General features: G+C 43.0%; 1 protein-coding gene across 1 annotated transcript in view; it reads left to right on the top strand.

Annotated features, from left to right (window-relative positions):
* NCKAP5L (NCK associated protein 5 like) overlaps window positions 1-27,538 on the top strand; it is a 75,616-nt gene extending 48,078 nt beyond the window's left edge. The window contains 10 exon segments of the mRNA XM_078156817.1: window positions 8,295-8,333; window positions 10,103-10,222; window positions 19,949-20,062; window positions 21,046-23,477; window positions 23,479-23,754; window positions 24,437-24,593; window positions 24,938-25,019; window positions 25,797-26,105; window positions 26,420-26,562; window positions 26,676-27,538. Of these exon segments, the coding sequence (XP_078012943.1) occupies window positions 8,295-8,333; window positions 10,103-10,222; window positions 19,949-20,062; window positions 21,046-23,477; window positions 23,479-23,754; window positions 24,437-24,593; window positions 24,938-25,019; window positions 25,797-26,105; window positions 26,420-26,562; window positions 26,676-26,888 (3,885 nt within the window). The 3' untranslated portion in view covers window positions 26,889-27,538.
* The last annotated feature ends 278 nt before the right edge of the window (window positions 27,539-27,816 follow it).

The following is a 27,816-nucleotide window of genomic DNA, read 5'->3' as shown; positions in this document are numbered from 1 at the left end:
CAGCATAGAAGAGTCCTTTTTAACTATGATAAGAAGTATCCATCTAAAACCAAAAACAAGCATCATGTACAACAGAATTTTCCCAGTAAACAAGAGTGAAGCAAGTCTGATATCTGCCTTTCTGCATGGTTCTTTGATAGCAATGTGAGCAGTAGTAATGAGAGTGAGAGGAAAATTCAGTCGAAGGCAAAAGAAAGACAGAAACAAAACCATACCTTTTTACTGATGAAAATCCTAGGGATTCAGTGGAAAAACACATTGAAACAATAGCTTAAGCTGAATGCAGCCTACAAAATAAACCTATACAAATAAATTGTATTTCTGTATAATAATGCAATCCAGAAGACAAAGAAAGGGAAGTCCCATACAAAATAACTATGAAATGCATAAAATATTTGAATCATTCTATGTTCAATTAGAAAATGATTGAGTAGCTAGAAGAATATTCAGTACTAATGGCTGGGCCATACTAATTTAATAAAAATTATGCTACTAAAACTAATTTTCAGGTTTAATGCTATACCAGTTAAACTACCAAAGGGAAGCTTTAGATAAAATAATAACAGAGTTTATTTGAAAGAACAAAAGCATCCTGGAAAATGATTTAATAAGGTAGGAATAAAGGGGGAATAGCACTTGTACGGAAAACAGTATCCTCCTCGATCAGCAAGAGAAAGAAGCCTTCCCTGGAGGCTTAAAAAACTAGTTTTTTTCACCCTGTCGGAGTAAGACCAATAGTGAGCAGCCCACCACCCCTTTTCCTGCCTGCAGAGAGTTGGAATGAGTTAACCCTAGTCCTGATCCTTGACCCAGACCCCAGGTGCCAGCTCCTCTGGTGCTCCTTCCCCTAATTCCTGGTTCTAGTTGATTCAGAGAAGAACCATGTAAAAACCCACTTTGAGTACCTAATTCCACCCAGTGCAGACTGCCATGTCCATTCTCCCTCACCACCCACCCCTGTACTGCATGAGAATCTCTCCCCATAAAGCTTTCTTGTAATACTTTGCTTCCTTTTCATGCTGCTTTGAGTCCTGGGGCAGGGCTGCACCTGCCAGCTATGCTAGTTCTTTTTTTCTTTTTTTTGAGTTAAGCTTTTTATTTAATGTTACAAAAAATATTTAGTGAAACAGACCAAAGCCCATGTCATCATCAGACTTCTCGGATTCTTCTTTTTTTGCTTCCTCTTTCTCCTTATCCTCAGCTGGGGCAGCTGTGCTAGCAGGAGCTGCCCCTCCAGCAGGGGCAGCACCACCAGCTGCTGGGGCAGGTCCACCACCTCCTACGTTGCAGATGAGACTTGCCAGGAAAAGAGTAAACACCTCGACCCTTATCATACCACCTTGGAAGAACTGAAAATTTACAGGTCCCTAAATGTATCTCTGAAAACAGCTATACAAACCCCCGAAGCTTGGGACAGTACATTCTCCACATTGGAAGCAGACTTTTACCTTAAAGAGTTTAAAACTCAAGTAGTTGGCTGGGATCATGAGCAAACCTCGCAAAAAGAGTCAGACTATATTATCTTACTTTGGTGACAAAGAAGATGAAAACATACAACCAGAAGAAGACAACAAAGTCAAAGCTCCCACATCCAAAGCCTCCAAGAAAAATATGAATCTGTCCCAGGCCTTGGGAGAGCTCAAAAGGGATTTTGAGAAGCAAGTAAGAGAAGTAGAGGAAAAACTGGGAAGAGAAATGAAAGTGATGCAAGAAAATCATGAAAAACAAGTCAACAGCTTGCTAAAGGAGACCCAAAAAAATACTGAAGAAAATAACACCTTAAAAAATAGCCTAACCCAAATGGCAAAAGAGGTCCAAAAAGCCAATGAGGAGAAGAATGCCCTAAAAAGCAAAATTGGCCAAATGGAAAAGGAAGTCCAAAAGCTTACTGAAGAAAATACTTCCTTAAAAATTAGAATAGAGCAATTGGAAGATAGTGACTTTATGAGAAATCACAACACAGTAGAACAAATCCAAAAGAATGAAAAATTAGAAAACAATGTGAAATATCTCATTGGAAAAACAACTGACCTGGAAAATAGATCCAGGAGAGAGAATTTAAAAATTATTGGACTATCTGAAAGCCATGATCAAAAAAAGAGCCTAGACATCATCTTTCAAGAAATTATCAAGGAAAACTGCCCTGATATTTTAGAACCAGAGGGCAAAATAGAAATTGAAAGAATCCACAGATCTCCTCCTGAAAGAGATCCCCAAAGGAAAACTCCTAGGAATATTGTAGCCAAATTCCAGAGTTCCCAGGTCAAGGAGAAAATATTGCAAGCAGCCAGAAAGAAACAATTCAAGTACTGTGGAAACACAATCAGGATAACACAAGATTTAGCAGCTTCTACATTAAGGGACCGGAGGGCATGGAATATAATATTCCAGAGGGCAAAGGAGATAGGATTACAACCAAGAATCACCTACCCAGCAAAACTGAGTATAATCCTTCAGGGGAAAAATGGTCATTCAGTGAAATAGAGGACTTTCAAGCATTCTTGATGAAAAGACCAGAGCTGAATAGAAAATTTGACTTTCAAATACAAGACTCAAGTGGAACATGAAGAGGTAAACAGGAAAGAGAAATCATAAGAGACTTATTAAGGCTGAACTGTTTACATTCCTGCATGGAAAGATGATATTTATAACTCATGAGACCTTTGTCAGTATTAGGGTAGTGGGAGGGGAAAAATTATATGTATATATGTATAATAGATAGATAGATAGATAGATAGATAGATAGATAGATAGAGGACACAAGGTGAGTTGAAGATGAAGGGGTGATATCTGGAGAATAAAATTAAGGGGTGAGAGGATTATACTAGGAGAAGGAGAAACGGAGAGGTAGAATGGGGTACATTATCTTGCACAAAACAAACAAGAAAAGGTTCTTCAAGTGAAGGGGAAACGGGAAGGTGGGAGGAAATGAGGAAATCTTATTCTCATAGGATTTGGCTTAAGGAGGGAATAACATACACACTCAATTGGGTATGGAAATCTGTCTTACCCTACAGGAAAATAGGGGAGGAAGGGAACAAGAGAACAGGGGGATGATAGAGAGAAGGGCAGATTGGGAAAGGGGTAATCAGAAGGAAGTACTTCTGAGGAGGGACAGGTCAAAAGAAAGAATAGAATAAATGGGGGGCAGGATAGGATTAAGGGAAATAGAGTTAGTTTTTCACCATATGTCTGCTGTGGAAATGTTTTGCATAACTGCACATGTATGGCCTGTATTGACTTGCTTGCCTTTTCAATGAAGGTGGGTGGGGTGGGAGGAAGGGAGAAAATTTGGAACCCAAAGTTTTAAAAACAAATGTTTAAAAAAAATGTTTCCACATGCAACTGGGAAATAAGAAATACAGGAAATGAGGTACAGAAATCTATCCTGCCCTACAGGAAAATAGAAGGGGAAGGGGATAAGAGAAGGGGGAGAGATAGAAGGGAGGGCAGACTAGGGAAGGGGTATTCAGAATGCATGCCATCTTGGGTTGGGGGGAGGGGCAAGATGGGGTGAAAATATGGAATTCAAAATCTTGTGGAAGTAAATGTTGAAAACTAAAAATAAATTTATATTAAAAAAAGTAGAAGATAAAAAGAAAAGAAAAAAAGGGAAAAAAAACTCCCTGTTTGCTGGGAAAACTGTTAAGTAGTTTGGCAGAAATAAGGCTTAGACCAACATAATAAACCACTTCATAAAAAATAGAAGGGAAGCAGATTGTATACCTTTCATAGCTGTGAGTAAGGCAAGAATTAACCGAACGAGAGGTTACAGGCAATTACAATAGATAAAAGATAATTTTGATTACATGAAATTGAAAAGGCTTTATTGTAAACAAAATTATACACTTAGGATAAGAAGGAAAGCAGTTTACTGGGGAAAAATCTTTGTGTTACCTGTCACTGATTTTTGTCCACGATATATAGTCAGCTAACAAATAGATGAGTCCAAAATCCATTCACCAACAGAGAAGTGGTCAAAGGGTATGGACAAAGTTCTCAAAAGAATTGTAAACAATTAACCATGTGAAAAGATTATGCTAGTCACTAAAAATGAGACAAATGCAAATCAAAGCAACCCTGAAATTTCATCTCACACCCAACATATTAGCAAAAATGATGAAAGATGGGACTAGTCATTGTTGGAAAATAAATATAGGCACACACTAAAGCACTGTTGGTGGCACTGTGAATTAGTATGACCATTCTGGGAACAGTTTTAAATGTACAAATAAAATGACCAAAAATGTCTATACCCTTTGATTCAGATATTCCGCTGCTGGGCACATACCCCAAAAAGGTCATCGACAAAGTAAAGGGCTCCATACATACCAAATATTTATAGCAACACTTTTCATGTTAGAAAGAAACTGGAAACAAAATGGGTGTTCATCAATTTGACTATACCACAAATTAGCTAAGCAAATTGTGGTACACAAATGAAATGGAGTATTACTGTGTTGTATGAAACCACAAACAATACAGAGAAGCCTGGAGAAGTTTAAATGAACTGATGGAAAGTGAAGTAAGTAGATCGAGGAAAACACAATGACTGCAGGAAGGTAAATAGAGAGAACAATCACAAAAGCAATTGGAAACTGAATGTTGCAAAAAGTACAAAGAGGCAGCTAAATGGGACAATGGATAGAGCCCTATGGCTGAGTTCAAATCTGGCCTGAAACAGTTGGTAGCTATGTGGTCCTGGGCAAGTCATTTAACCTCTGTCTACCTTAGTTTCCTCAATTGTAAAATGGGGATAATAGCACCTTACTCCCAGGGTTGTTGTGAGGATCAAATGAGATAATATTTGTAAAGCACTGAGCACAGAGCCTGGCACGTAATAAACACTTAATAAATGCTCTTCAAAGAACAAGTTTGGCCTCAAAGAAGAAATAAGAAACATACCCCCAGGTTCCCTTGCACAGTTGGGATTCCACAGATGTGGAACACTGGATATAGCATTAGATTTTTTTTAATGTTTGATTGGTTTTGATTGTTTTGTTTTCCTCTTCAAAAATAAATTCTTTGATGTAAGGAATGACTCTTTGGAAGGAGGTAAAGAAAGGGGTATAAGGAGAAATGTAGGCAATATAAGAATAGGGTAGCAATAAAAATATTTCTTAAGTAACAAAAAATATTATTTCTAAAACCAATGGCTAGCTTTATAAGAAACGAAGAAACGCCAGAAGCTTTTCTAATAAGAACTCCACTATTATTCTAGAGGTAATAAAATTAAGAGAAAAAAATTAAAGGTATAAAGAGAGATACAGAAGACAAAATATACCTATTGACTCATGACATGATGGTTTACTTAAAAGTTGTAAGGAATCAGCAAATAAACTAAGTAAGATAATAGTTTTAGTAAAATTGAAGGTTACAAAATAAGCCACAAACATCAATAGTATTTGTATGTACTAATAACAAAATCCAGAAGTTGATAGTAGAAAGAAAAATCCCATTCTAAATAACTAGCACCTAGGTGGCAATAGTGGCTAGAGGAGTTATGAAAACCTGAGTTCAAGTGCTGCCTCAGACACATACCAGTGTGGAACCCTAAGCAATCGCTTAATCTTATTTGCATCAGTATCCTCATCTGTAAAATGAGCTGGAGAAAGAAATGGCAAATCACTCCAATACCTTTGCCAAGGAAACTCCAAATAGGGTCACGGAGAGTTGGACACAACTCAACCACAAAAACAAAAATAACCAAAATGTACAAAGTTTTTGGGAATCCATCTATAAAAGCAAACTCAATATGTGTTTTAACTACAATTACTAAAGGCTTCTTAAGGAACAATATAAATAATTGGAAGGATGTTCACTACTCATAACTGAGGGCCGGTAGAATAAAAATGACTACACTACTGAAATTAATTTATAGATTATTATACTATTCAGGCTACAAAGGGATATTTTATGGGCAGGGGGGTGGGTAGGAGTGGAGAAACATTTATTTGGTGACTGCTGTGTGGCAGGCACTGTGCTAAGCATTTTATGAGTATTATATTTCATTTAATCTAGACAAGTAGACTAAATGTTAATAGCAGAATTTATTTGGAGGAATAAAGGATCTAGAATATCAAGGCAAGTAACAAAATACATTTTGGAATGAAGGAATAATGGTACTTCCAGACTTCAGACTATTATTAAAAGTAGTAATCATATGGTACTGATTGAAAGAGAGAAGAGTCAATCAACCAGACCAGGAAAAATATGAAATAATTCAACTCAGTAACCCATGGTTTTGGTACATCAGAAAAACATTACCTCAGAAACAATTTCTTATTTAACAAGAATGGCTGGGAAGACTAGAAGGCAGTCTGACAGAAAATGAATTTAGAATTGTAACTGATGATAATTATATGAAAGAATGAATGTTCCAAATAATTTTAAAACAGAGATTAAAACAACCCTGAGGACTTTTAGTTAAGATGGCAATGGGAAAGGTGGTACTAAAGGCCAGCTCTTCCATGCAGAAACCCCCAAAATATCAGAACATGTCCCCAGAAAATCTAATGCAGAAAACCAAAAAGAACCAGAAATCAACTCCATCCAGTCCAAAACTATAAGAAAACATGACCCCAAACTGGAAGAACAAGGAAAGTTTACCAGGAAAGCTAACTCTGGGACAGGTAAATATGCTTAGAGTTTCTGGAGGAAGGGAGAGGTACAGGGAAGCCAGGGCAAACTCCAGTAAACTAAACAAAAGCCAAAAGAGGAGCCAGATCTGGGATGCTGGCGAGGAGGGGCCCAGGCCAGAGATACCTGGGAGTTCCTGCAAACAGACCTGAAACCACAGGTCTTTCGTGTTTGTGTATTTCTATCAGTTCCTTAAATATCATGGCTATTGGGCCTTATCACAGAAATTTGCTACAAACGTGTTTTTCTTAGTTCATGTTTTCCTTCAGATTCTGACTGAATTGGTTTTGTTTTTGCAACAAGTTATCCATTTTGTGTGATCAAAATTGTCCATTTTATTTCTCATTTTGTCAAGAGCTCTTCCCCCTGTGTAGTTGTAAAAAGTATTTTCCTGTTCCTTTATTTTTGTTTAAAATATGACCTTTTATGTTCAGGTCTTCTATCCCTTTGGCATTTATTGTGAAATATGATATGAGCTGTTAGTCTAAATCTAATCAGTCCACTTTCTGGGTTTATCAGTTTTTATCAAATAGTTTATATCCCATTAGTCCTTGGATTTGCCAAACATTTTACTACTATGTTTATTTGCTTTGCTGTATATATAGTTATTCCATTGAAACTTTTAAAAAAAATTAATACCAAATAGTTTTGATGATTATTGTTTTATAGTATAGTTGGAGATCTGATACTGCTAACCCCTCTTCCATTGCTTCCCCACTTTTTTTATCCTCTAGATGAATTTTTTTTTCTAGTTCTATAAAGTAACCATTTAATAGTTTGATACCTGGTATGACAGTGAATCTGTAAATTAATTTTAGGTAGTGTTATCATTTTTATTATATTGCCACAGCCCAGACAAAAAATTAGTATTCTCTTCCTGCTAGGTTTTGTTGATAATATACGTAAAATATGTTTTTAGTTTATTTTATGACCTGCTACTTTACTAAACTTATTAATAATTTCTATTCATTTTTAGTTGTCTAATTTAAATAAACCATCTTGTTATCTACAAAAAATTAATGTTTCCTTTTCACTAAAGCTTATTCCCTCAATTTCTTTTTCTTATCTTATGTAGTGATATTTATTTAAAATTATATCAAGTAATAATGGTGACACTGTTGATCCAAGTCATGTCCACTAGAAGTGAATGTTCCTCAGGCCTCTGTCCTGAGCCCTCTTTTCTTCTCCTCCCATATGGTTTCATTTAGCTCTCTCTCCTCAGCCTCCTTGGATTCAATGATCATCTCTGTTGATTTTCTGATCTACTTATCTATCCCAAATCTCCCTCCTGACTTCCAGACTCACATTCCCAACTGCCTGTTAGACACAATTATAGGAATCATGTAAATGGAAAGAACAACAAAACAGACAAATCTTAATGTGGTTAAATTGTAAAGACCAAGCTTGGCCCAGAGACGTATGAGATGATACTTACCCCATTTCTTAGCAGAAGCTCAGCACCATGGAATTGGGAACTGCAGATATCATCATTTCAGTGTGGTGGGTTTTGCTGAATGTGTTGGAAGGATGGAAGTTGGGGAGAGATACAGTGGGAAAAGTAGGAGACATTAAAGAAAATCATCAATAAAAATTTATTTTTAAAAAAATGAGGTTATGATGTTTGACGTTTCTCTCTTTATCTTTTTGTTTCCTAGGTTGCCAACCATGTGGTACAGGCTCTTTTGAATCAGAAGGTAAGGGGTAACCTTGGTCCTGGGCTAAGAGACTGGTTCTGCCTCTTCCCTACATCACTTCCTTAGCCATGGAGCCCTATGAACAAAATCTGAGGAGACAGAAGTGCTTGGAGAGGCTGGACACCCTTAAACTAGCCTTTTCTGCCCTTAGCCCTGAGCTCCTATGGAACTTAGTGTCACGGAAGCCCCCTGACTTACCTATATGATTTCACCCCACTAGACACTAAGGCTCCTTCTGCTACAAATGGAGTAGGTCTGTAATAGCTTTTCAGGAATATAGAGCAGGAGAGGGAATGAGTGAATCTTATTCTCATAGGATTTGGCTTAAGGAGGGAACAACATACACATTCAGTTGGGTATGGAAATCTGTCTTACCCTACAGGAAAATAGGGGGGAAAGGGGACAAGAGAGCAGGGGGATGATAGAGAGGAGGGCAGATTGGGAAAGGGGTTAATCAGAAGTAAATACTTCTGAGGAGAGACAGGTCAAAAGAAAGAATAGAATAAATGGGAGGGCAGGATAGGATTAAGGGAAATAGAGTTAGTTTTTCACAACATATCTACTATGGATGTGTTTTGCGTAACTGCACATGTATAACCTATATTGAGTTGCTTGCCTTTCAATGAGGGGAGGGAGGAAGAGAGAAAATTTGAAACCTAAAGTTTTAAAAACATATATTTAAAAAAATGTTTTCACGTGCTACTGGGAAATAAATATAGGAAATGGGGTACAGAAGTCTATCCTGCCCTACAGGAAAATAGAAGAGGAAGGGGATAAGAGAATGGGAGAGAGATAGAAGAGAGGACAGACTAGGGGAAGGGATATTCATAATGCATGACATCTTGGGGTAGGGGGAGGGGGAGATGGGGTGAAAATTTGGAACTCAAAAACTTGTGGAAGGGAATGTTGAAAACTAAAAATAAATAAATTTATATTAAAAGAAAAAAAAGGGAGGGGAAAAGGAATATAGGCCAGATTGCCTTTCCACTGGCCCCTAATTCAATCCATTCCCATTCTGGGATGGATGAACTGTAGTTCTGTGGCTCTTAGTAGTGCTATAGTAGATAATTTAAAAATACCTTGCAACTCTAGATTCCTCTGAATCGTTCTTGGCTGCATCCCTCTGCTTTCTTGAATTTAAACATGGGGTCCCAAGTGGCATTGGTGAGACTAAGAACAAGGCTGATTCTGAGTATACAAGATGTAAACAGGAAAATACGAAAAAAGCTTGATGATTACAGGTGACTTAAAGATTACGGCTTAGAGATGACTGTGATCCTTAGTTCTTTCTCTGTCCTGAATGTCTGTATCCCATAGAAGTAGAAAAGTTCTGTACTTTTGCTGAGATTGAGCCCTTGGGTTACCAACCCAGGATCCAGAAACTTGAAAGAAGAAGGGGAAGCTCTTGCAGGGGGAGGGGAAAGTTCCTTGAAGCAAACTTAGTTTCTTCACCCTATAGTAAACTTGATGGAACTTAATATTTACTCCCATGAGTTACTATTACTGAAAATGTAAATAGACTTTAAAAGAGTTTAGATTAATTTCTGAGTGATGGGGACACCTTTAACCTGAGAGTAAAAAAAAAAAAGACAACCTGCCCTTGTTCTGCTTAACCCCATTGTCTCTTTCAGAGGCAGTCTGGGGCTGAACCAGCCAGTGGGCTTATTCAGGAATCCCTTCTGAGGCTCTAAAGAAGAAAAAAATGTGCATCTGTGCTAATTCTGTCTCCTTTTCCCTCCCACTCTAACCTCTGCCCTTGGATGCGGAAGGACTTACGGGAAGAATGCATCAAATTGAAGAGGAGGGTATATGACTTGGAACGGCAGAACCAGACATTGAGCACTCTCTTTCAGCAGAAATTACAACTTTCAGCAGGTTCTCTTCCGCAGGTGAGGTTGGCTGTCTTGTCTTTCCTTTCGTTCAGAAAAAAATCTGGCTTCCTGCCCACCCACACCCCCGTAATGATCGCCCTTTTCCAAGAACATCAGAGATGGGGACTGTCTCCATCCATATTCCCAGGATCTATGAGCCAACAAAGAATTTGCAAAGTTGGAGGTTTGGAAGAACCCACCCAGCCCCAGTAGATTAGAGAATCTAAGACGTGGTGAGAGCTGCCTGGGAGATCCTCAGCATATTGGCCTTGTCTTCCCTCATCTAGAAAAGCTTGACTTCTTATCAACAGGGAGAAAGTTCTCGTTCCCTCCTGGAGCCTGGAAAGCAGCTACCTCTGGTTTTTAGAAGAGGCCTTGCTGCTGCCAGTGATCTGGCCTCTTCACAGCATCTGAAAAGAAAGCATGATGAGGAGTACCCATAGCCTTTATGTGGCAGAGAGGATTGAAGAGAACTGTGGAACCCACCAAATGCTTCATTCAGTTGAACAAGCCTTTTATTAAGTACGTTCTGTATTCCAGGCCCTAGGGATGTGAAAAGACAGGTATCCTAGGATACTAATGAAGCTATGAATGGATCCAGCTCCTCTGGAAAGCAGTTTGGATCTATGCTAAATGAATGAAATATCTATACCCAGAAATTTGCTAGCTATCTACCTTAAAGAGGTAAATGATAAAAAACACCCACACAATATACCAGCGTATTTAAAACAGCACTTTTTGTAGTAATAAGAAATTAGAAACAAGTCAGATGCACATGGATTTGGTCATGGCTAAGTGGTACATGATACAAAGAGTGTAATGGAAAGATTATTGCTTTGTAAGAAACAATGAGTATAATGAATACAGAGCAACTTTGGGAAGATTTATAGGAAGCAATACAAAGTAAGTAGAACCAGGAAAAACATCATACACAATCATTACGGCAGTGTAAATGGAAAGAACAGCAAACATTCAAAACTGAATGCCCGGCAATTCAAAGAATGAGTCTAATATTACATAAATTGTTTGATTAAACAGTAAAACCAGGTTGGATTTTTAACAGGAATTCAGGCTGGTTCAGCATTAGGAAAACTGTAAACATGATAGATTATTTCGAATAACAAAAAAACCAAAAATCATAAATGATATCAACAGGTACAAAAAAGGCTTTTTACAAAGCATAGCACCTCTTTATGTTAAGAACATTAAAGAGTATAAGAATATTATAATTTTTATTAATATGGTAAGTGATGTGTCTAAAATAATGAACTACATTGTCTGTAATGAAGAAATATTGGAGGCCTTTCCAGTAAGATTTAGGAGTAAGGCAAGGATGTCCGTTGTCAGGATTTTCATTTGGCATAGTTATAGAAATGCTAACTTACAGTAATCAGGCTAGAAAAGGAAATTGAGGGAATGAGCATTTGCAGATGGTATGTGTATATTGTTTTCCTGTTTCTTCTTGTTTCACTTTGTATCAGCTCATGGGAATACTTTTTAGAAGTTTAGCAATGAAGGGGAAGAAAGCTTAGCTTGAGGATGCATCAGGATCAAAGGAAAATGTTTCCTTTTTTGGGTTGTTTGAGGTTTTTTTTAGGATTACTAAGAACTGGAAAGGACCTTAGATCGGATCTAGCCCATCCCCTCTTGTTTCGTATGAAGAAATCGAGGCCTAACGTGAGAAGAAGGCACCTGGTCTTATGTAAAATTTGTATCTGTTTAGATGGAGCTAGATGACAGACCGAAGGATCAGATTTAGGCAATGCCAGGCAGCAAACATTTATTAAGCGCTTACGTTGTACTAGGCACTGTGATTCTGGGCACTTAGCCTCTGGCTGCCTCAGTTTCCTCAACCATAAAATGGGGATGATAATTACAGCCAATGAAGTCATCCCTAGGACATTTAAGTGTTAAAATGAAAGGAGTACAATAAACAGAAGAAAAGTGGAAATTATCTTTTAAAAGTGATTATAGAGAGAAACCCATTTTCACCATCAAGGGCAAATGGAGTTACCACCAACACCATGTCCCAGCTTTGCTCTTGGGGAAGTAGAAGTAGCATTAAAGAGAACAAAGACAGGAAAAGCAACTGAATCAGAGCCAAGTACATGTAAAGGAGATTCGAGCCGGAGGAAATGCCATGGTGAGTGTGATGAAGCATGAAGGAAGGAAAGAAGCCAAAGGCAGGAAAAAAAACCTGGTACCTTATTATTTAAACTTCCTACCAATTAGAGGTATTCAGAAGTGGAATGGGTTAGTTTAAGAGTTAGCAGGTGCCCCGCCTGGGAGATCTTCGAAGAGAATTTGGACACCCACTTGTCAGGTTGTTATAGTGGGGATTCCTTTCCTCTGGGTTACATTAAATGGTCAGTGAGGTCTCTTTGAACTCTGGAATTCTGATTCTGTAATACCCAAAAAAGGCAATTGAGAGAATATCAGCCACTACAACCTAAATGCATATTTTCCCATCTTTACAAAATCTCTGTGAGACTCATCTATACACAAATTGAAAGCAGCTTCCATGAGGTCAGGAAACAGGTAGGCTTTTGCAAGTGATATTCAGAAATGGGCCATATCTTTATCATTTCACAGTTGAACGAAAGATGTAAAGAGAATACAAGCTCCAAAATGTCTATATTGTTTTACTAGAAAAAACTATTTGATTTGGGAAGTACCTTAAAGGTTGTCTTCCAATAAAGTGGCTTTCATCCATACATCAGCTATACAAGATCCCTTGAAAGATATCTTGTCCAACTTTCATGAACATCAGTAGCAGTGTAAAAGGGGGGAGATAGATGTTCACCACTGTAGTAGATTAGAACCAGCACAGAGTCCTGAGTAGAAGAGGGATCCCTAGCAGGGGGTGAGGTCCCTCCAGATGCTTTGGTTTGCATCAAGCCCTAGAACTTTGGGAGCCTCTTGAAAGAAATCTATAACTGCCCATGTTTGGCCTGACTCTTTACACAGGAAGAACCCCTTGGTGGAAGGCAAATCTCTGTCGCCCAAAATATGACATGCATTTTGGGCAGAAAATCTGTAGATCTGGGATAGACAGTATGAATGGACAGCAAGTTTAGAATAGAGTTGGACAAGAGACGAGGCTAGTTTGCCTTCAGGAAACTACAAAGGTCTTTAAAAATCCCAAGCTTCCTATGGAAAGGAGCTCATCTTTTTAATACCAGCATTCTACTAGTGTTTCTGTATGGTGAGCTGTGGACTAACACTGTCTCTAAAGAATTAAAGTTAATATCATGAAATAGGTGTTGAAGAGGTTCATGGTAGTTTTGTGCTGGTTTTGAGAATATCAACTAAATAAATAAAGGACATCAAAGAACAGGAGTACAAGTGATAGGGAGAGAAAGTAGGCTGGTCACCTGGTGAAGGCAAGGAGTAATAATGATCATGATAACTGATATATAGTACCTACCATATGCCAAGCACTGTGCTAAGTCTTATATTAACTCATTTGATCCTCGCAACAACCTGGGAGGTAGGTGCTGTTATTATCCCCATTTTACAGAGAAGGAAACTGAAGCAAACAGAGATTAAGTGATTTGCCCGGGATCACACAGCTAGTAAGTGTCTGAACTGGGATTTGAACTTAGGTTTTCCTGACTCCACATCCAGTACTCTATCTACAATGCCACCTAGCTGCCTCTATGGTGCCCTCTCTGCCACCCTTTACGAAGAGCCAGGTGGACAGCCACTGATAAACTCACAATGTCAGGTGAAAGTAAGGAGGGCCCCTAATATGGGTAGACCCTCTATGGATTACTCTTGAGAGGATATAAACAGACTGCAATCTGCATTCCTGGAGAGAATATTCAAAATAGATGAGATCACAGATCCATTTGGGGATTGAGTATCTCAGTGGCACATGGCACCTGGCACCTAGTGCAGTGTTCTACACCTAGTAAGTGCTTAATAAATGCTAGTTGGATTGAATTTAGATGTCCACTATGTCTTCGTTATTACAGTCAACTTTTCTATTTGCTCATGAGAAGGGAACAGAATTTTTTTTAAATTTTATTAATTTATTTTGATTTATCAACAATCACTTCCACATGCTTTTGAGTTGAAAATTTTTCTCCCCCTTCCTCCCCCTACCCTTCCCAAGACGGCACACAATCTGACATAGGCTTTACATTTACATACCCATCAAACATATTTTCACATTAGTGAAGTTGTAAGTAAAAATTAAAACCAATAGGAGGAACCACCAGAAAGATGAAACAAAACTCAATAGAAGGTAAAAATAAGTGATAGTGATTCGACTTCCATAGTTCTTTCTTTGGATGTGGACAGCATTTTCCATCCCAAGGCCTCTGGAGATGTCTTAGATCCTTGTAATGCTGAGAAGGGTTCAGTTTAACAATATTAGTCATTGCATAACGTGGCTGTAATTGTGTACAAAGTCCTCTTGGTTCTGCTCACTTCACTCCCCATCAGACCATATAAGTCTTTCCAGGTTTTTCTGAAGTCAGCCTGTTCATCATTTCTTATAGCCCAATAGTATTCCATTACACTCATATGCCACAGCTTGCTCAGCCATTCCCCAATTGATGGGCATCCTCTCAATTTCCAATTCTTTGCCACCACAAAAAGAGCTGCTGTGAATATTTTTGTACATGTGGGTCCTTTTCCCATTTGTTTGGTCTCTTTGGGATATAACCCTAAAAGTGCTATTGCTGGATCAAAGGGTATGCACATTTTTATAGCGCTCTGAGCACAGGGGAACAGAATATTTTTAAAAATCATTTTTATTTGGGTTTAGAGTGCAGAGAGATACATACACAGATTGCAGTGGCTGTCACCTGTGACAAAAGGGCCATTCACTCTCCTGTTTTTAACCAAAAACTCCTAGTTTGTCCTCTGAGTGATGGTGAGGAAGGTACTATCTCATGGACAGGAAAGGATGGATAATCATAAAACAGTAGTACTTTGATGAAGGTGTGATCTCACCCTCCTGGGATTGCAGATCAAAACTTCATGTACTCTAATGCTTTGTAGTTCTCAACACTATCCTCCTTAAAGGGTGCTAGTAGAGCATATGAACTATCAGTTATCTCTCACTCTCATTTTACTTTTTACTTTTCTATCAGTGTTGTGGGTTTTTTTAATATCTTTTACACCATTTCTCTTGTGTAATTTTTGGTTGGTAATCTGCTGGCCCATGCCCATTGCCTTTTAAATGACTTTAACTCTTTCGTGATTGGTATTACATGTATTACAGCCCTGTAGCATTCCTGGAAAAACATTGGCATTAAAAGAAATTACCTCTGGCTTGGAAAGAAGCACTGAAATTTCCCAGGCAATCCAGTTTGCAGTCTGCCCCTTTTTCAGTTGTGGGACCAGTTCACTATCTTCAGTGTCTGTCCAAGAATACTGAGGGACCAGCTCGATGGGTAGTTAGCTCAATAGCAGGCTACAGCCATCTGGAAAATAGGCATTCTTCATGCATTTGTTTTATTTGTTTTCCCTACATTGGAGAGTTAAACCAACCTCTTGAAAGATTAAAGTTCTCATTTAGGAAATGTATTCTGCAGTATTCCAGAGCTCGATGAAATAAATGTAATGTCACTTACAAACAGTTGCTTCTGAAGAACTTTGCCAACTATAGGAGAAGTTCCTCTTCATTTGGACTCTGAACTGGACTTCTGTGACAGTGGCAAACACCTTTGCTGAGCCTATAGCTCCACTTTCTATGCCCTGTGTGATATTTACTTATTTCCTATTGGTGCATTATCAGAGGGCCGGCCAAGTTCTATATAACTTTATTTAACATATGCATGGGAGATAGCTTGTTGGAGTAGAGCCTTTTTCAACTCTGCCAAATCAGATGATTTTTCAGTAATCAACAAACAGCAAATTAAGTAACTGTAATCATGTGGCCTGGTATACAACATGTTTTTGCAAACTTGCCTGTTCCTTTCTCATGCCCTGAGGCTATTATATGCAGACTAGTCTTCTAAAGATTTTGTGGGGATGATAAAGTAGGCCTAGGGGTCAGTAGTTATTGATATTTTCTTGATTCCTTTTTTTGGATAGTAATAACAACTGATTTTTCCCCCCAAACATTTGGTATCATCTCTCTTTTAAATAACCTTACTTTTGAGAGTGGATCCCTTAATACTCTTAGATTTGCCCAAGGTCACATTGAATGGAGAGCTCTTCTGTGTATCCTCGGGCCAGCCTCCTGGTTTTTCTTCGCTTTGTTTCTTTGAGGCTGTTTCTACTTCTTCCTTATATCACATCCTAGACCATGATGTTAGAGTCCAAATATGGCAGCCTCACTGTCGCTGATAGATTAGTTTGTTATAGTAATCTTGATGAATCTCTTAAAACATTTCTCACTTGTGTGTTACCTTTCTCCTAGTTCCTTCTTTACTAGATCATGGGCTGATTTCACTTAGTCGGATCCATTGCCAGGTGTAAACTTTCTGTAATCTTGCCTTTCTCCCTGTTGCTTCTCACTAGCATAAGTAGTTTGATTAGATAGATTATAAATTTAGATGTAGAAGGGACCGTACAGGCCATGTAGTCTAACCCACTCATTTTTTGGATGAGAAAACTGTTACTCAGAAAGATTAAGGGACTTTTCGATGTTTGCAGAGCTAACAGAACCAGGTTCTCTGACTATAGATCTACAGCTTTTAAGTGGGCCAGGTCAAAGTTGTTTTAGTTGCAAGCCATGTCTTATTTATATTCTTTCGTCTACTTTTATATTGGCTTTGACCTTCGCTCTTAATAAATCTGTGTTCTGCCTGTACACGTACCACTGATTCAGAAACGAGTCCCATCACTAACTATTTCTTGTCCGTTAGAATATAATCATTTTTAGTGTGGAGGATGTTATTCAGTATTTTTAGGTATCCAGCAGCCCCCATCTCTTTTCTTTAAGAAGGTATCTATGTTAACACAGGTGTGAGGTCTCTATGTAGTTTATAAGCTTTTGACTTCTTTCATTTTTTAGGCCTGAGCCCTATTTTTAAGGGTCTTCACCTATGCCCATCTTTACACTGAAGTCACCAAATATTAAAGTGTTTAAGATGTTTATTTCATTTGGAAAGCATTATCCTGCAGAATTTTTCTGCCTCCCTTCTCCTTTGCTGCAGACGTTGGTGCATAAGTTATACAGTTCTCTTCATGGCAGTCATTTTACATATGTATAGGTCTCAAACGTGGTGCAGAAAAAAAGAAGTCTGTCATAAACAAATTTATTCATACTATTTTATATTTACAAGCATTATTGCTTAAGGTGAAATGTCAAAATAACAGTCATCTCCCTGTTAATTAAAAACCTCCCCTTCCCCCAAGGTCTTCCTACATTATGTACTATTGGGAAACAAAGACAAAATTCCACAATCAGGATTAAGTAAGGGTTCAGAGTTTAGTTAACAGGCTCTAACTAATTAAATAGAACAATAGTAACTTAAAATGTGCATCCTGGAGAGTCATTTTCTTGAAGTGTTTGGTCCAGTTGGGGGTAAAGATAGATAAATTATTCTGCTGTTAAGTCTACTTACCATCTAATTCATTTTTTGGGAGCTTAGAGTGTCTTCTTAAACTTTGACCCAGTTTCCTCTCAAGTGATTAAAGGGAGGAAGGATTTTTAGTACCGGGGCATTGTTTCTCCATAAGTTTGACTAAGTACTCTGGAAAGGTCTTCACTGGAGAAATAATTTTTTTTTATTATCTTTAATATGTTTTTAAGAGAAAAAGGGAAGCCTTTCCTATATGTGCTGTTGTCTTCCCCATTGAAATGTGAGCTCTTGTGGAGCAGGGACTATCTTATTTTTCTATTTGTACCCACAAGTGCTTTGCACATAGTGAGCACTAAATAAATGTTGTTCATTCTTTCAGGTCTGCATTTGTGAAAAGAGATAACAAAGTATCTGATAGAAATGTTTGTTTGTTGTCTTTTTGTCTTCTGAGTACTGCATAAAGCCAACTCCCTCCTCTTTATTTGAACCTTTAGGGAGGGGAGGACCTGTGAGTCATCTTTCAATTTAGCTGCAACTTCCTTTTGTCTTTGGTTTCATTTATAACAAGAATGTCAGTATTGATATAATTGACATAATTAATATAATTCAGTAGCTCACATATAGATCTTCATTAGATTGTAAGCTTCTTGAGGGCACAGACTGTCTTTTGGCTCATTTTGTATATTCATTACTTAGCACAGTGCCTGGCACAGAGTAGGTACTTAATAAATGTCAAATGATTGGTTTCAGTAAAGTACTGACGGTTAAGTGACCCTGGGCAAGTCACTTAACCTCTGTATGTCTCAGTTTCTTCAACTGTAAAATGGGGTTCAAATCCCCCCCTCTGATATTTATTAGCTGGTTGACCTTGGGCCAGTAAAAGCAGGAAGCAGGAACTCCTTGACCAGGTCCCTTCTGATTCTAAATCTGTGTTTTCCTATGGGAAATGGTTAAGAAGTAATTCACATGAAGTAGATCTGACAATTTTAGGGACTGAAAGTTCAGTGTGTCTAGAAGAGCTCACGTGATAATGAGTTGACAAAGTGTCTAAAATAAGAGTCTGTCCTTGTCAGGCCACATCTGAAGCGCTGGGTTCAGTTCTGGGCACCGCATTTTAGAAGGGACAAACTGGATGGAGCATGTCCAAAAGAAGAAGGTGGACTGAATAGTCAGGTCTCTGGAAACCGTGCTACTTAGGGACCAGTTGAAAGGAACTGGTTTGGTGAAGCCTGGGGAAGAGAAGATGTGCAATGTAGGAAGGGTTGTTAAACTTCTGAGACTTGAAATGGCATTAAATTGAATGGTCTTCATGTAGAAGAGGGATTAAATATGTTCTGTTTAATTACAGAGAGCAGAACTAGCACCATTAGTTTAAGGGAGGGAGATTTTGGCTCAGCGTAAGGAAAATTTCCTAATAATTAGAGCTGTTACAAAATGGAATCAGTTGCCTTGGAGAGAACTAGGCCTCCGTATCCTTAGTGTTTAGCTGAGACTGAATGTTTATTTGTCAGTGATGTTACAGTCAAGATTTATGATTTGGACAGGTATTGAACAAGGTGATTTTGAGATCCTTTTACAACTCTTGAAATTCTGTCATTCTACATCTCCTGTTTTTAGGTAGGGAAACTGAGGCCCAGACTGGTTAAGCAGTTTGTCCAAGATGAATTAGGTTTCAGATAAGGCGGCCCTTCCTATTCCAAGGCTCCTTATTGAATGGCATGCCTGTGTTACCACGGGCCCCTGGGACTTTGGGATCTCACCTTGAAGATTTGAAGATTCAGAAGTCAAGGTTAATTAAATTAGGGATAGAATGGACTTCCTACTGCTTGGTGCTGGCAGCTGCTAGCTTCAGAACAAGTCCCTCAGAAGTACTTTCATAGGGGCAGCTAGGTGGCACAGTGGATAGAGCACCGGCCCTGAAGTCAAGAGGACCTGAGTTCAAATCTGGCCCCAGACCAAACACTTGACACTTACTAGCTCTGTGACCCTGGGCAAGTCACTTAACCCCAATTGCCTAAAAAAAATTAAAAAAAGAAGTACTTTCATCTTAATGTTACATAGGACCAGGCCTTGGTGATGAGAGCCAAGCATTCCTACCTAATATCTGAAGGGTATATCAGACTTTGGGAATAGAAAAGGCCTTATTTTTGTTGTTTCTTGTTGAGAGTTGGGGAAGGTGAACATTTCCATGTATTTGGTGTAGGGTAAGCACAGGGCTTTCTGGAGGGGATTTCTACTGACCCTCCCTCTTTCTTTTCAGCTCCCATTACATCCACTGCAGACAGTGTCAGAGCCGCTAGCCACCACACTCCTGAGTGCTGAAGAGGGACCAGCAGCCTTACTGCCAATGGGGCCCTGCACTGGACAAAAAGAGGTACTAGGGAGAAGGATCAAGTGGGGAAAGAGGGATGATAAACCCAAGGTACAGAGGATGAACCTAGAGACCCCGGACTCAAATTATCTCTGCTTGCTTATGACCAATGGCCAGGCTACCTACCTGCTTAACTTTTCCCACTCTCACACTGATAAGCTGCTGGGTTTTCCTGCCATGTGCTTTCAAAACCCAGGGTTCAGGTATCATCCATGTGTGGATGCACTTCTCCATTGAGTGCATTCCTAACCTCAGCATTTGCTGTATTGACAGCTGAAGTAAGTACATGCTTTGCTGCTGACGGCAAATCAGAATTGTGATAAGAAAAACAAGGGCAGCTAGGTGGCACAGTGGATAGAGCTCTAGTCTTGGAGTCAGGAAGACCCGAGTTCCAGTCTGGCCTCAGACACTTGATACTTACAAGCGGTGGGACCCTGGGCAAGTCACTTAACCGCAGTTGCCTCACCAAAAAAAAGAAAGAAAGAAAAACAGCATGTTTTTCATTGGCATTTGTGGCCAACATGGCCAGTTGTGGAAGTACCTTCCGTCTCTCTGGGTCCTTACACTTTCATCACCACAAGGGAAGGAAGGGCTGAAGCTGGGATTTGGCCACAGGGTTCCCCCTCTTCTCCACCACGTATGATTTCTGACATGCTGGAGAATGAGTACCCACTTAGGAAAAGAGAGTGCAGAGTCAAATGCAACCCAAGCAATCAGTGGGAAGGCCCCAGAGCCTGAAGTCATTGGAAGAGGGAAGTTGAGTCTGTTCCTAGCCTAGAAGTCTCTCTGTCCCATTTTAGTCCACCTGCCAGAGTGAGGAGAAAGGAGGTGACCAGGGGCTAGTTATGGGATTCCCGAAGACTGCCCTAATAAGCAATACCCATTCACTTAGGTCCATTTATATTGCTGTGGCCCTGGTTCTAGTAATGACCCTAAGAATGGGCATAGATTCCCATCCCCAAACCTAAAATCTCTCTTCCCTTTAGGTAGGCTGTGAGCAGCAGCAGCAGCAGCAGGCTTTGGGTAACCTGGGCCCCCCTTTGGATGCCCTTTCCCCATTTCTGAAGAAAAAGGCTCAGATACTGGAGGTGTTGAGAAGCCTGGAAGAAACGGATCCCCTGTTACTACACCCCACCACAACCTCATGGAGGGCAGCAGGGCAGTGTCCCCCAGGGGAGCCCACCATCCACCCTGATTGTTCCTTGAAAGGCAAGGCAGGTGAAAAATGGAGCCCAGGTGAGAGGCTGGGCTCCCCAGAACCAGTCAATGGTGAGGTGTCTACCCCACCCCTGCCAGAGCCTGCACCCTGGGCATCCTGCCTACTCCTGGGCCCTAGTGGGCTGGGGGGGCTGCTCCGGTGGGAGCCCATCCTGGGGAGCCCGCGGGGTGAGGATAAGCTGGGGAGGCTTTGGGGCGTGGGCCGGGAACCCCAGAGGTCCCCAGGACCACAACCTGGCCTCCACAGTGGACCAGGCAGTAGTAGTAGCTCCTCCTCAGATGAGGCTGGGGAGCCAGGGGAGGCTTTGACACCAGCTGCCCTACTCAATGCCTTGGCCCGGAAGCAGTTGAACCTGGGCCAGCTGCTGGAGGACACAGAGTCTTACCTACAGGCCTTCCTGTCAGGGGCTGGAGGGCCCAACAGTGGAGACACACCCCCTGCCTATGGTCCTGGCTCAGGACAACCACCCTTGCCCAATGAAGGGCTTCCCCAGTCTCTAAGATCCAAAGGCCTCCCCAAAACAGCATGGGGTGGGGGAGGATCTGAACCCCTCAAGCCAGGCTTAAGCACTACCTCAGAGGGCAATGGGGCCCTCCCTTTCCTCAGTGTGTTTGTGGATGGGGGAGACACCTCTCCAGGCCCCTGGCCCAGCTACCCCCGTTCCTCATCTCAGGTGAAAAGCGAGCTCCAAATTAGCCCCTCCTCTCCCATTGACACCCAGGAACTCACCTTTTCCTCCCCAACCAAGAGTCTCAATTTCTTGAAGTTGTCTCTGGCCCCAGATAAGGCCCCTAGTCCTGGTACCCCCCATATCAGTCCCCAGTTGCCCCGAAGCTCCCGGATCCCTTGCTGGAATGGTGGTCCAGATGGGAGTCCTTCGCCCATGCTTACCCACCGAGGCCTTGGGGGTGAACTGTCCCCTGAGATAGTTGTCCAGCGCCAATCCACCAGCTCCCCACCTACCATCATTGTGGACTCCATCCAGCTTAGACCCACACATCCAGCCCCATGCTCTGTCCTTTCACCTGAGCCCCCCGCTTGTCCAGCCCCACCCTGTTATGAAGATGTCCTGGATCTTTCAACTGGCTCGTTTGGGGGACCGTCTCCAGAGCCACCCCTTACCTCCCTCCAGTCATCCAGTTACCCACAGCTGACCCCAGAGACATTGGACCAGGGTCCTAGGGGCCCACCCAGCCCCTGCCCACCTCAGCTCTGCCCCTATGGTGGTACCCAGGGGAAGGGTAGTGAGAAGGCAGGACCAGAGTCTCCGCAGACTGGCTGGAAGGGCACAGGCAGCTCCTCTAAAAAGCCAGGCAATGGGGCGGGGAGACGGCCTGGGGAGCCAGGCTTTACACCTCTCCGGGACAGACTGACAGCACTGGGCAAACTGAAGACAGGGCCCGAGGGAGCCCCAAGCACTGACAAGAACGGCAGCCCTGGAAAGCCAGGACTGGAGAGAGCCCGGCTGCCAGGGAGGCTAAGGGAAGGGACTGCGGACACAGCCCCCAGCTCCTTCAGGCCCCCGGAGTCCACTGAGGCAAAGGGGTCCCCACGAGGGGCAGTGCCATTGGGGACTAGCAGCCTGAAGCAACAGGACCATGGGTCTCCTGGGGAACCAGGTCCCCGCTGCTATTCTTCCCACTCTATGGGTGCTCGTCTTGACCTGGACCCTGTTTCACCTCGTGGCTGCCTCACCAAAGTGGAGCTGGCAAAAAGCCGGCTGGCAGGAGCACTGTGTCCTCAGGCCCCACGGACCCCAGTCAAGCTGCCTACCACAGTGCCCAGCCCAGGCAAGCCCAGCAAAAGTCCCCATGGCAGCCCCACCAAACTGCCCTCAAAGTCGCCCACCAAGGTGGTACCCCGGGGTGGATCTCCCCAAGTGCCCAAGGACCTAATAAAGCCTGAGAAGGGCAAGGGTCCCCCTTGGGCAGACTGTGGTGCCCCCTCCCAGCCTGTGCCCAAAGTAGTAGGTCCAGGGGGCCAGGGCCATGGTTCTGAGGGGCCAGCGCTGCATTCAGCCATAGAAGAGAAGGTCATGAAGGGCATCGAGGAGAACGTGCTCCGGCTGCAGGGCCAGGATCGGACACCAAGTGCAGAGGCCAAGCACCGCAACTCGAGCAGCATTGTTAGTTGGTTTGGACTAAAGAAGAGCAAGCTGCCGGCCCTGAGCCGCCGGGCTGATCCTGGGAAGAACAAGGAGAGTCTCGGGGGGCACCCCCCTCGGCAAAGGGGGCAAGCAAGAGACCCGAAAGCTAGAGACGGAGAGTCTCAACATCTCCAAGCTCATGGCCAAGGCTGAGGACCTGCGGAAGGCCCTGGAAGAAGAAAAGGCCTACCTCAGCAGGCAGGGCCGAGGGCGATCGGGAGGCCCAGCACGAAGCACCAGTAGCAGCGAGGTTGTGCTGGGCCAGGCACAGAGCCAGCTCACCATCATGTACCAGGGTGCCGACACCTTCATGCAGCAGCTGCTTAACCGGTAAGTGGAGCCAAAAAGGGAGTGGGAGACCCTACTCAGACAAGAAGCCCTCACCAGCATCCCCAGCTGTCTGTCAGGAGAGTTCTCCCTGACTTCCATACCCTTTCCCAGTTCATGTTCCCAGAGAAGAAAAGAACACAGTATCTGGTGGGGAGGGGGGAGAGCAAAGGGCATTGTTCCTCCAGGGGGCCCCTTTGCCTCAGTGGGCTCAGGGAGCCTGAAAGAGCTGGAGGCTGGGTCCGTATTCTTTTCCCCTAGCCTCCCTAGCAGCTGGGCCCTCTCTAGTCCTGGCTTTCCAGGGCTGCCATTCTTGTCTGTGCTTGGGGGCTCCCTCAGGGCCTGTCTTCAGTTTTCCCAGCTGCTTGTGAACCCTTCCCCACCCCTTGTCCAGATTTAGTAGTCTCTGCCTTCCCCTTTCTCTTCCCCCTCCCCTGCATACAACCTCTCCTAAGCCATTTTCGCTATGCTTCTCATCTGTGGTAGTTCTCCTTGGGCTTTCCCCAAGAGCACCAGCCCCCTCACCTATGGAACAGATAAATCCCATGGAGGTAGAGATGGGTTGTTTCGCCTCGAAGTCAGGGAGAAGGACAAGAGAAAGACTAGAGAGCCAGGTATTTGTTCCCTGGCACCACACACAGACACATATTAACTTTTGTCATGTTCCTTCTTCACCTCCACCTAGGGTAGATGGGAAGGAACTGCCTCCTGACAACTGGCAGGAGCCCAAGCCAGAGTTTGGAGATTTCCAGTCACCTGTTCCTGAAACCAAGGCCCCCCAGCCACTCCGGAGTCCCCGAAATGGCCTGGTTGGCCAAAGTGCCAGCAAGTCATCTGGAAAGGTGAGCTGGGGAGAAGGGGAAGGGGTGGCTGGGACTCTGCCTCAGGAATTCTAGGGTCCTGGACCTTGCCTTTTGGAGAATTTGGTCCCTCCACTAATCCTTCCCTCCAAGTTAAACCATTCAAGCATCCTAAGTCCAATAGAAATAACCTGCCAACCAACCTACCTGCTGCTCCACTGTCTCCGATCCTTGCTGAAGCATTACGGGGTGCTCTGTGGAGTTAGCCCCCCAGTCTGAGGGCTCTCAGGAAAGAGGGCCTGGGAGGTGCCAAGAATTGAAATGGTGGAGGGGCTGGGGAGGAGAGGGAGCCCCACAGGCCCTGAGTGCATCCTCTAAATGCACAGAAGAGCAGTGAACTGGCACAGAGGGAAACAGCCCCCACCGAGGACGGCCTCGCTGAGCCCATTGCCACCCCGAATTTCACAGGTCAGTAGGGTGACGTGATGTAGGGGGGTTAGGTCTCCAGACATCTCCTTTCCTCTTTATCTTCCCCCCCCCATTCCAAGGTCCTTGAGCCTCAGTCCCAGTTTAATCCACCATTGTCTTCCCTTCACTGCTTTGCTCAGCTCCTTTTCATCTTGTCCTAATCCTGACCCTTCCCTCCCTTCATGACTAAGTCCCTGACCAGAAGAGACTGTTTCTCTGTCTTTGTATCCCCAGCACAGTGCCTGACATGTAGTAACCACTGAATAAATGACTGGAATGGGAATGAAGGTAGTCAGTCAATCAACATACATTTATTAAGCACCCGCTATATGCCAGGCATAATCTTAGGTGCTGGGGTTACAAATAGAAAAATCGAGCTAATCTTTGCATTTAAGGAGCGTACATTCTACCCAGGGGAGAACAGCATGTTCTCGGATAAATAACCATAAGAGATGACCTCTCTGGGCCTCAGTTTCTTCATTTTTAAAATTAGGGAATGGAACTTGATGATAACAGCTAGCATTTATATAATGTTTTAAGGTTTGCAGAGTGCCTTGTGTAGGTTCTCTTATTTGATCCTGAAGACTGGATAGACTTGAAGATCTCTGAGTTCTAAATCATTGATCCTGTGAAATTAAAAAAAAAAACAGTGATGAGAGGATGGGGGGGGTGCCAACAATGGAAGGTCTCAGGAAAAGTCTCTTACAAAGTGATTAGGAGGAGGTCCCTCAGCCCAAAATCACTGATTCATTTCCCTACTTTTTCCTTGAACCTCAGCCTGTGGCTCCCTGACCCGAACTCTGGACAGTGGCATTGGTACCTTCCCCCCGCCAGACCATAGCAGCACTGGAGCTCCCAGCAAAAACCCACCCAAGCCAAAGCCTTCCCGACTGGACCCATCCCCCGCTGAGCATTTGGCCCGCCCTAACCCCTTCACCAAGGTTCCCCGCCGTGCCAGGACGCTGGATCGAGAGGTGCCTGCTGTGGAAGAACTCCTGGTAGGCGGGCGGCACCCAAGTGTCCCTGCCTTCCATGCCCTGCTTTCTCCCACTCCTAGGCACCATGGGCACAAGGCCTGCACAGATGGTAGGTACCTCATAAGAGGGGGATGGGCAGAGGAGGGAAGAGCCTGGCTATAACTGTAAGCACCTCCTGTTACTCATCTAAATCTGCTCAGAGAGAGAGAGAGAGAGTGTGTGTGTGTGTGTGTATGTGAGAAAAAGAGAGTCCTGTTTGTATCAAGAAGTGAGGAGTATGTCACTTCCAGAGTCATGATGGGGGAGAAATGGGATTATCCAGGCCCCTGGGTCACAGAATGTTTTCCTGGGTTTGGGATGTAGTAAGAGGTCTTGGAATTTTATACCTCCGATAAGAACCCCTCTCTTCTGTTCGTGAGATAGATTCCAGTGGACACCCTGGACGGCCACCCCCAATCCAGCTCTCCAAAAACTGGACTTTCCCTAACACACGAGCTGGTGGCAACTCTTCTGATCCCTTCCTTTGTCCACCACATCAACTGGAAGGGCTTCCCAGGACCCCTCTGGTAAGAATCCCCAGGATGAAAAGAACTAGGAGCTGGAATGAGTGGGTAATAGGGGTCCTGAAATTGAAAAATATCCCTTCTTCCCACCTTGACCTATGACTTCTATCCACTAGGTCCCCCCAGTTGAGAGGAATCAGTGTTTAGAGGGAGGTCCCCCACCTCCAACAACCTCTGGCCCAGCTTTTAGTGGCAGTCGTACGCCCAGCACTTCAGACATGGGAGAGGATGGACGTGCCTCTGGTGGGGGCCCTCCGGGACTGGAAACATCAGAATCCCTCAGTGATTCTTTGTATGACTCCCTATCCTCTTGTGGGAGCCAAGGCTGAGTGGGGGACCAAATGCTGGAAATACTCTTTTGCTTACCACTTCAAACCAGAGATGGAGACGACAAATTGGACTCAAAACCTCCCTGTTTTCTATGGACCAGGAAAAGGGGTTGCTCTGCCTTGTGACCCAGTTTGAAGCACATCCCCAGGAAAGAAATAAGTGGAGAAGAAGAAATTACAGTTCACCCCCACTTCTACCCGTAATCACCCATTGGAGGGATGAGATAACTGGTCTCAACTTGGAGACCCTACCTTATCCTTTCTCTTGCTCAGAACAAGACCCTGCCTTTATGCCCCATCTTGAAACCCAGGGGTGCCATATTGTGGTGCTGGGCTCCCCCAACTCTCCCACTGGCTGTACCACCTCTTGCTAGTAGGCCTCCAGTCTAATCTGGCTACTCGCTGTCTCCTAACACTCACCCTGGATAGGGGCCGGAAAACTGTTGGGGGAGCTGGAAGGAAGCCAGAGGAGGTGGTGGAATCTGCCCTCTCTTCCCCATCTCATCCGTCCCTAGGTCTCCACTGCCCCTCTGTGGGCCTCCTTGCTCTTTGGATGGTGCTTACCCCTACCCCATGTCTCTGGGGTTTTATTTGGGAGGAGAGTTGTTCTGTTTTGTTTTGTTTATATTAAAATCATTTCCCCTCCTGTTTTCCCCTTTGTCTTGGGTTAATTTATCTGTCTTTGTTAACATGGTTGCACTTCTGATCTCCCCTGCTATCAAATCCCTAATAAAATATGAAGTAGACTTCCCCAGTTGCCAGCCCCCACCTTCATCTCCCCACCCCCATGACCTGGCCTACTGCCTGGAGATGAGGAGCTCACTGAGGGTAGTTGGGGAGAGGAAGGGACTTGTGGACGAAGGTAAGAAGAAGGAATGGGAGCTTAACGACCAGAGGTAAAGGAGCAGGGAGTAATGTATTCTGGAGG

This window comes from Phascolarctos cinereus, unplaced genomic scaffold (genome assembly GCF_003287225.1).
Source record: "Phascolarctos cinereus isolate Bilbo 61053 unplaced genomic scaffold, phaCin_HiC Scaffold_1;HRSCAF=81, whole genome shotgun sequence".
NCBI lineage: Eukaryota > Metazoa > Chordata > Mammalia > Diprotodontia > Phascolarctidae > Phascolarctos > Phascolarctos cinereus.
The sequence above is the reverse complement of the archived record's forward strand: the minus strand, read 5'-3'. Positions and strand labels throughout refer to the sequence as shown.